This window comes from Linepithema humile, chromosome 6 (genome assembly GCF_040581485.1).
Source record: "Linepithema humile isolate Giens D197 chromosome 6, Lhum_UNIL_v1.0, whole genome shotgun sequence".
NCBI classification, from domain to species: Eukaryota; Metazoa; Arthropoda; class Insecta; order Hymenoptera; family Formicidae; genus Linepithema; species Linepithema humile.
The window spans coordinates 3,371,845-3,382,014 of NC_090133.1; the positions used below are offsets into that span (position 1 = coordinate 3,371,845).

The window sequence follows — 10,170 nt, forward strand, 5'->3', positions numbered from 1 at the left end:
CTAAAAAAAGTGCAAAGATCGTGCAATATCTGTTAGACAGCAATGTAAAAAATAATAAGTATTTTTGAACAATCTTTTATTAAAGCTCATCTTTAAAATAAATTTTTTGATCAAACAGAGATGTGTTCTAAAAATACAAAATTAATCACACGACAAATAAGAATCAAGGTCTTCGCTTTAAGTAATGCTAGCGTAATGCACTTAAAAAAAAAAAGAGGTAAAAAATGGTATGCGAAGTTTTTTTTTAATCAAATTAACAAACTTGAGTAAAAGATACATACGTCAGCTTCGTATTAAATCAGCGAACCGACGCACATGTTTTCTACTCAATTTTGTTAATTCAATTCGGACCTTGCGTATTGCCTCTTGCGCTTTTAACAGCTTGGTTCTCATTTGCCCTTTATTTACAATTTTTTTTTTTTTTTCCCCTTAGAAACCTTCTGAATTTTTAAACTTGATTTATTTTCGCTCCGAGCACTTTGACCGTCCGCGAACTTTTTTCAATTTTCCCCAGACGGCTTTTCAGGCCTTTGAATTTCCCGCGACAAATAATTAATCACGCCTTAATGCCCCGCGTTCTCGTTGCAGGAGAACGACACAATCACCTTGACCCAGAAGATCGACGACAATTGGTACGAGGGCAGCCTGGACGGCCGCACCGGTTACTTCCCCGTGTCCTACGTGCAGGTCGTAGTGCCATTACCCTAAGAGGACGCCGTGCATCTCGAAGCCAAAGACCTTATATATTCGTTCACTAGCGTCTACCACTACAGGATTATTCTGCTCTCCAGCTAGCCTAAAATCTAGACGAACCCTTTCCCTCCCGCTCTCCCCTCTCGACGACTTATCCACCTTGTCTATCTGTCAACTTACGTTTGCGGTCTCTCAAGCTTGTGTCCAAGACGCGATTCAAGAGTTTCTCTATTCCACCCTTTTTTCCCCCCTCCCCTCTCCCGCCCTCTCTGTACGGAGTTTCCCTCCCTCAGACCCCGAGAATAGCCTCTATTACGCATGTTAATGTACATATATAATGTTATAGTGTATTTTATCGACGTAAGGACCTTCGCGCGCGCAGACATATATACAATATACAGGTACACATACAGAGAGACATGCATACGAATACAAACACGAATGCATACCTAGAAAATGCATAGATACATATAGATCGTTATTATACAAATACGAAACACATCGTATATTAACACATACATATACATATATTTACAGATTAACAGACACACACGTCAAGGTACCTACGATAGCAGTTCACTATCAAGGGCGGCTCTCTTTCTCTATCTCTATCTCTCTCTCTCTCTTCGTCTTCTTTTTTACATTATCTTTCGCCTCGTCGAGATGCTTTCGGAATATTTTCACCATAGTTCGAATGCACAAAAGAAAAAAAAACTCGAGCGCAGCGTGAATCGATGATGGCGGAACGTGAATTTTTCCGATAAATCCTGCTAGGAGTTTAATTAGTTTTGTCCCGAATGCGCCGCATTGTCCCGACGATGAGCCGAAGGCTCGGCTCGGCTTACGTTTCTGTCACAAGCTGTATTTCGTCCATCCATCGCGTGTCGCGTGTGGGTTTTCGAATGGCGTGAGATTGCTCCAGCAGATTGAACGTTTCGCTCGGGGGGTAAGTAAGGGTTTCGGGCTTAGCATTACGCTGCATAATCGTCGATTAATCTTTCTTAAATCTTCTTCTATTTATATCGGGAAATGTTAAATGAACGAGCTGAGTCTGTTAACTAGAAAACTGTAGCGGAGCGGCGTGATTCGAGTTGAAAGCTTCCAATGTGGAAGACGACATTAAAAGGCAACTTTCTTTTAAGTCATTGCATTTTTAATTGTTGCACCGGAACGTTCTGACTTCACTGAAGCAATCTTACTCCGGTCTGTTCACTTGCTCTCCTTTCGCGTAATGCGTAGGATTCTCGGCCATTAAATCGCGTAAGTTTCTTCACGGGTTCGTTTCTATAATCAAGCGCACGGCTTTTCTCGCGAGAGGCACGGTCGTCCGACCGCGGTGTATATTTTGCATTGGTCCGCGCGCCGCAGAAAACTCATTACTCGTGTAACGTACTCGTATAATAGTAATATTATAGTGATTCGTTTCCATTCCTCAGTCGACCATTCTTTCGACCGTTCACTGTTCTTTTTTTATTCGTTTTTTTATCTTTGTTCCTTTCTTCTTCTTTGATTGCTAGACGACACTAGCTAGAAGTTAGGATTTACTTTAAGTGAACCTCGAAATGGCGGCAAATCTCTTCCACGAAGTCACTTTGATTTATTCGTAATTGTTGCAGATAATATTAATTAACTTTTTACGATCACAATGTCAATCGATTTATTTATTTGTCGAAAGAATTTTGGGTCAATGCTGAAGAAAGCAAAACTCAATGAAAAATTTATTTGTATAAAATAATGTCAATTCAATTATCCTTTATATTTTTTATACAATTTATATTTGTTTTCAAAATATTAATCGATGTTAATTAAATTAGATCAAAATAATTAAAAAAAAAGAGAGAAAAAATAAAGCTACGAATATATCAGAAAAAGTGAAAAATTATTTCTAGGATTATATTTTCGAAACACAGGCGCTATTTTAGGCCATGGAAAATTGCCTCGTGGAAAACGGAGGTAATTTTAGAGTAATTTCTGAGTTTTGCTTGGCTGAATTTTCAGCGCACTCGATGCTTTTTCGACGTTACTTTATCATTTGTACAATTTGCATCGTCAAAACTTCCGTTTGTTATCATGATTTTATTTATAATAATTTTTTATTTATAGAATATATACCGGTTTTTAAAAAATTTTTTTGTATACCTCCGAAAAATGGTATATGCAACAGATTAATATTATTAATCTTCAGTAAAATGAGGAATAGCAGATTTCCCGTTTTAATCCAGCATCTCGGAACGTTTATACATTTAATCCGCGTTCGGCATATACTTCTGTAAAATCCCGCATTCGGTTTCCCTTCCTTCTTTCTGACTTTGTATGAGAGTTCAACCGCCAGAACAATGAAAGTAATTAAGGAAAACTTGGTTATTTGTTGCCACGTGGATTTTAGGTAAATCTTCGAGCGATATCTGCTAAGCATAATGTAATGACACTAGCGTATATTACTTACACGTATACATATTGTCGATTAAGGCGACGGCGAACACGACGGTGTTATCTTTCCATTATCATTGCTCATATATTTTATTGTCATTATTATCATTGTAATCGCCGCAAGTTCGGCGGGAGATGTTTTTTATTATATACATTAAATTCACAGATGGAAATTATGTGAAATCCCGAAGGGTGACACCGGACGTCCTCCGCGTCGAGCGACTCGTCGATAGGATAAGAAGTACATAAAAAGACATAGGATAATCTGATTTCAGCTTTTACGCTTAACCAAATCATTTCAGCCGTACGCTGAATTATTTTCCGCGCGGTAGCGTAGAGGGTCTCTTAGCAGACTCGTAGACTTAAGCGATTTTGGAAGAAGCTGTAGAGTTTCCGTAGGTACGTCGCGCGACATGGAGGAAGACGAATGGCTTGAAGTAGCTATATAATCTCTTGATTACATTCCTTTGATATTGAAGGAGCTACGATGTAGAAAAGTATTGACGTGTTAGACGTATTAGGAACACGCTCGAATCGGAGGGTGTCCGCGGAGCGATACGCCGTAACCAAGTTTACACAATTAATCACTGTATCGAGACGATATACCACCGATGTTATCACTTGCTGCTATCACCGTCGCCAGTTAAGTCCTTACTTGAGGGAGACGACGAGTAGTATAACGGAGGACAAGCCGTGGAACGTGGGAGGAAAAAGTACGCACGCGTGTTTCACTTACACTATAATATCGCTGTGAGATAAAACGAAACTCCTTTCGTGGAACTTGAGGTATTATCGATGTTGTGCAATATTAAGAGTTTAACATCACGGTGTTTAGCCGGTGGGGCCATCGCTGGTCCAGTGTTTCTCAAAACATCGAGGCGGGGATTGTCAGTGTGGGGAGGTCAGAGCGGAGCGAAAGTGACGGACGATTATTTCGTAGCGGTCTAATAATCATTTTCGCTAATTTACCTGATTGAAGTGTAATGTATATCGGAGATTTGTATTAATCTTCTTCTCGTATACGGCGACGCGAATCGCGTAGGAGCCTTCGCTCACTTTTGCTCCGGCGATTTTCTCCGATGCGAAATTAAAAATCCGCATCAAGCGGACGTAAACATCGAAGAAAATGATCCTCGATTGTTTGCGTGATTTATTGAATTTGATTTAAAAATAGATGTTAATAAATGTAGAAAATATTATTCGAAATTATTATTTATCTTAATTTTTTTATATCGACGTAAATTAATTATTAACATATTAATGATAAAAAATAGCAGATAAAGTCATAAAATAATTTTTGCCAATTAAATTTTTAATTTTAAGCTTTAAATGGATTATCTCATTTCTCGGTTAATTTTTAATAGCAGTTTGTATTAATAAAGATTTAATTTTAAGTATACTTATATTTAGAAAATTAAGAAGAAATTGCAACGAACGCTGATTAAATTTTCGATGCGACTAATCGAGGATCAGTGATTTCGATACCCTGCAGCTCGATCGTAGCGAGATCATGTTTTCTGGCTGTATATCGGCGAAGTTTTGTCAATTAGAATGATAGCAATAAAACGCTAATTATTTCGCGTCGAGAGCAGGGGCGGGTGACGATTCTTCAGGGTTTGAAGCTAATAATATCTAAATCCTCAATGAAAAAAATGTCCAAGAAAAAATGTGAATCTGTTATCCTGTTTGCTTTGCAGAATGTCCCAAAATTATCACAGCTACCAAAAAACGTAGATACTAGATGCAGAATAAAAAATAGCGAGATTCTAGCAATTTTCACGAATTAATGCAATGTTAAAATATAGAAACATAATTTTAGTGGAATAATTAGGGATGGATAGTGAATAGCGTCTCACTTAATTTGAAGTATTTTTTAATCTTAACCGCAGGATTAATCATATAAATATCTAAAGTAGAGTGTTGAGGGTGGCGATATCTTTGCGACATTTTGTATAGCTGCAAGAAATCGACAAATATTTACGAAATAATTTTGGGGGATTATCTGACAGCTATCGATAGAACCTGAGGTCTACGTATTCTCAATATTCGTGCGAAAACCTGCCCCTGATCGAGAGTTCTCGTCGATCGGCAGAGGGAGGAAATAAGTTTGAGAAACACTGCGCTAGGAAGAGAGAAAAGGAAGAGAAAAAAATATATATATATTATATATATATACGCTACTACTACCTGTGCGGGAAGAAATTTATATTGCTGCGTGATATACTGTGTTAATTTACACTCGCGTCGGTCTGCAGTTTGCGTTTGATTGTTTGCGGGCCGATTTGCGATCTGGCATGGCGGAAAAAGAAATGCGAAGGAAAGGCGGCGAGATTGGCGCGATCGCGAGAGAGAATGAACTTAATGATAATTACTAAATCGGTATCTTATTCTATAAATGTTGGCTATTGTTAAATGTTGAATATTGTTCGGCGGGAGAGCTCGCGCGTCTTCGCCTGAGCGAGATGCATTTTTGTCACTCATCATTTTCATCTGACTTTTTTTTTACAGTCTGAAGTAATTTTGAAAGAGAGACTGAATTTACTCACTAGAATTTTTTAAAGCTCTTTTTACTTACTTAAGCTTACTGAAACTCTTTTCACTCTCGAACTTTTCTCTTTCTTTGCTACTCTAAAATTTACTTATTTCTTTCTGCGCTTGAAATACTTTTCAGCATTTCAACTTACAATCATGCTATCTAATGTCTATAAAATCACATCTAGATTTGCCAGTGACTAGACATAAGGACAGCATTTAATAGCAATTAGCAGCGCAAAAGGTAAATAGATCGTTCTTTCCCGGAATAACGAGTTTAGATTCATCGTGATTTACACTTCATTTATTATCCCGACGTATGCATATTTAGAAGATATAAGACAAACAATTTTTAACATAGAAGTATCAGCGCGCGTGTGATTCTTAGGCGGGCGCAACGAGTTCTCCACGTTCTAATTGTAATCTAATCTATTTGGGGATCGAGCGGACGCGCCGGATCTATCGGTCCCCGCAAAAAAAAAAAAAAAATCACTGAGCATCCTTGGTCACGGAGAAAGGAGCTTCTGGTGTTTCCCTTCTCTCCATCTTCCTTTCACAGTCTCTTTCTCGTTCTCTGTCCTTCCTCCTTCCTCGCATCTTTCTCTACACGAGCATCTTTATGTACGCGTGGGATCGCGACGAGTTTCGCGTTTCCCGTAAATGTGTCGGGTCCACTTATATTTTGTAAGCGCCAGAGAGTCCGGGGTTCGCGGGAGATGCGAGATGCGTCGCGCGCGTGTTGAAAAAAAAAAAAAATCGGCGCCCACTCGACGACCCCTGCCCACCTCGATACACCTTTTTCTCCTCTCTAACCCTCCGCGCATCCCATCGCCGCGAGAGCCGTTTCCGTTGATCCCCGTTCTGACGAAGTGCGAAGGGGACGACCAGTGGATGCAACGCAGTGATACTTTCAGACAATACATTACGATTAATTAACAACTTGTATTGGTAATGAATTAATCTACTACGATTATATTGAACTCGATTAAAGAGAAATATACGATATATATATATTCAATTTCGGTCAATGCTAAATGATTATTATAAACACTAATTGAGAAATAAAGTGTGCTCTATGTCATAGCATGAATTTCATTCCGCATCGCGAAGATCCCGTTTCAATATGTGTGTGCTCACCTTTATGGAGTTAATTTATATCAATTATATTTTCTGCCCTTTCACTTGATTTTTTTTGATACATCAAGTTTTTATTAAATAAAATTTTATTCAATACAATTGCAGCTGATCCAACGATGCAATTGTATTAAATAATTCAAATTATATTTTATTATTATCGTAAACTATATATGTTTTTTTCTTTTCCATTAGAAATTGTGTCTTATTATTGTTTTGAGCTATATTTTTCTTTAATCGTATTCAGTTGTACGAGTAATCTTATGTACATTAAATGCACCTCGGCGTTTCTCTATCTTTCATTTCAGTTGTCACGCAGATATTTAATCGGTAAAGAAGAAGAGACAAGGAGAAGAGGCGTAGAATAAGATGAAAAAGAAAAGATTGGGTGGCCGACGAGGCGCGCAACGCTTCAGATCATTTGCAGAGTTAACCAACCCTGTGACATGATTTACCGGAGGTACGTACTGCGGGGTGCGGGCGCACCGCATCCATAATGCATACGTGTCTTCCCTTCTGTGGACATAATTGTATGCGATATTACCCGGGGGAGCGCGACTCTCTTCTCGGCCGCCGCGGTAACAAGGCATACCATCATCATTCCGGGGGGTGGAACCGACCCTATCGTAAAATGCCACCCCTCTCGCGGCCACGCGGTACGCGACGGAACCGCGAGAGCGCACCCGGCTCGCGCTCGGCCTCCTCTTCTGCTGCCGTCGACGATCGCCCTTCGCCGGCGTACGCGCGAAATATCGCCTTTTGATGCCCAATTACAGAGGCGTCGCTTCTTTATACGTTCCTTCTTCACAGCCGAGCCGTCGCCAGCCCCGACAGTTACCATAGAAAGCTTAAATCGACGTCTCTCGGGAGACCAGCGCGATTTTATCCGGAACGTTGGGATTGTGCCTGGCGAGAAAGAAAAGGATTTTGTGCTAGAAGAAATAATTCCTTCCCGATTTTTAAAGATATTTGAAAGAGCAGTGTACTGGCAATCGATATTTTTGTGACAGAATCTAGAAAAGAATTGCAGAGTTTTTAATTTTTAAAGATATTCGTAAAAAGATTTATGAAATCGTATTCAGGAAAATTTTTAGTTAAGAGAATTGTCATAAGCTTCCACTTTGCAATTTTTAATCTAGCAGCTTTTTTCCTTCAAAGCAAACGAGGGTGGTGCCGGGCATAATTTTTGGCCGAGCGAGACGAGAACAGGTCGAATTACTTTCCGCGGAGCGCACAATGCAAGCGGAAAGCTCGGCCGCTTCCTTGAAATAGGCGGATGGGGCTGTTTTTATTAACGTACGAGAGAGGGGACACGTAAGCGGCTTACGTCCTGCAATTAAAATGTTTCTTTAAATACCCACCGACCCGGCGTCTCCATTGTGGACGATTGAAGCACGTATTCAAATCACAGCTCGTTATACGCGACCTTTGCGCGAGATGGAAGCGCACGTAAGTGCCGTGAAGCGAATCGATTCGCGATACTATCGGCGATTTTTCTCCTGGATTCTAATTTGCGTTTCCTTCGGAAAACTCTAGTTTTTCGTCCTCGAAAACATAGTATTGGACTTACGCAGATCAATATGTTATCAAATTTTTGCGATCAAATACATTTCAATAAATTACGGATAAAACATTAAACTACAATGAAAATATAAACGTTGAATAAAATCATATTTACATGCACTTTTCTTGATTAATTCTTTTATTTGTTACTTTTTATCTTACAAATAGACTATTTGATCAATATGATTTTGTTTTGATTAATTTTTTTATTTCTGAAAGCTTAATTTAACTTACGGCGATTTGTTAAAGATGCTATGCTTTCAGTCCTATTTTCGGCTGTACATTTCTTTCCTTTCCGGGCAATTTTGCGCAGCCACAAGAACGCTTACGTGCACGTCCGCTGAGGAGGATCCTCGTCTCTCGTTTCCTTACAAATTCCTCCAGTTACGGGGTTGGCTGGCTCTGCGGAACGAAGCCGATTTCGGCGAGGCGCGCGCGGACGGATATCCCCGGTATCGTCGAAACGTGACGTACTTACGGGAAAAAAATCGGCGCAACGAGAGGAATCTTCCGCTCGTACTTGCAGATTCCTCCCGGGAGGCGACCCGCGAAGCTACATTCGCGAAGCCAATTTGCCGGAACATTAGACGCAGACGATGCTACTCCGACGGATGTCCATTATTGACACTCTCTGGCATCATCCGCAATTTTTTATAGAATTCTCATTGGAATTTCGAGTATAATTGCTTTTCCAAGGGAAAAAGATGTCGTTGTACGAAATGCGGAATGAATATCGGAGAATGAAAATTTTTTTCTCTATGATAACAAAAAAATAGTACAAGATTCCTTCGCCGCGGTCAAAATGATGCCTTTTCCTCCGCGACCGATGACACTTTACGATTGTTTGATGTTCTTCGAAAATTGTATCTTCGAGTTTGCGGATTTTAATAATTCTGGCAGTCGCGTACAAGCTTTGTACTTGCGAGAGCGTCGCGTAAGTACCACCATGTGTGGTCGAGATCCGAAATTCTGCTGACGACCGTCCGGGGACCGCGGCGGGGCTGCATCAGTTAAGGGTTTTTGCTCACTGAAGCGTCCTTACGTACCACGAAGCCGGAGGGCTCCCCAAGGATTTTGCACGGGCGGGATATAAGCGACGGCCAAGATTACACCGCGCGTCCTACAATACAACCGTTTCTCCAGTAATTGAAAAAGATTTGTTTCTCCCCGTGAGGGAGAGAAAGAGTGTCGCTTCCTCTCTGATAACGTATTAGTCTCGACTATCGCCGGTGTTGGTGCAGTAACGCGCGTCGCGAAACTTCTGGAAGTGGATAAAGATGCCGTGAAACGAAACTTTGATAAAACCATCGCTTTGAAATAAATCACGCCGAGCTTGAGCCGCGATGAAATTTCAACTGTGTGCAACTTGCGTATTGCATTGTTCATCTCTTTTTATCTTGAACTATTATTCTACGGATACTCGAATTATTATTACCTTTTTTTACCCTTTTTTTATTATCTATTTTTTTTTTAAATTTTTTATTGTTATTGAGGAAATTATAATCATATAATTAAGTAAAAAAACGGGATAAAAATTGTGTTGCAGATGAAAGACAGATTCCGTATTATAGTTTATTGGTGGGATGAGAGTGAATACGCCACAAACTGTCCCAACGATCAAGATCTTTTATTAGAACCTTGAATTACACTCGTGGTTTTTCACATACGCTGTAAGTAATATGTTCAATGATGCAATTTATATTACTCTACTAGTGGCGGTACTTACAGCTGCGATCTACGGCGTAAAGCGCGCGAGGAATAGTTTCTTCCTTTTTTTTTTCTTCTTCTTTCTCTTCTAATTCGACTCGTCGTGTCTGT

At 39.9% G+C, this 10,170-nt stretch overlaps 1 protein-coding gene across 10 annotated transcripts in view; it reads left to right on the forward strand.

Moving 5' to 3' along the window:
- Positions 1-6,736, forward strand: part of EndoA (endophilin-A) — a 31,615-nt gene extending 24,879 nt beyond the window's left edge. For all 10 annotated transcript variants that reach the window (XM_067356670.1, XM_067356673.1, XM_067356674.1 and 7 more), the window contains one exon: positions 589-6,736. In XM_067356670.1, coding sequence (XP_067212771.1) covers positions 589-708 — 120 coding nt within the window. In that variant the 3' untranslated portion in view covers positions 709-6,736. The remainder of the gene's footprint in view (positions 1-588) is intronic.
- Positions 6,737-10,170: the final 3,434 nt, after the last annotated feature.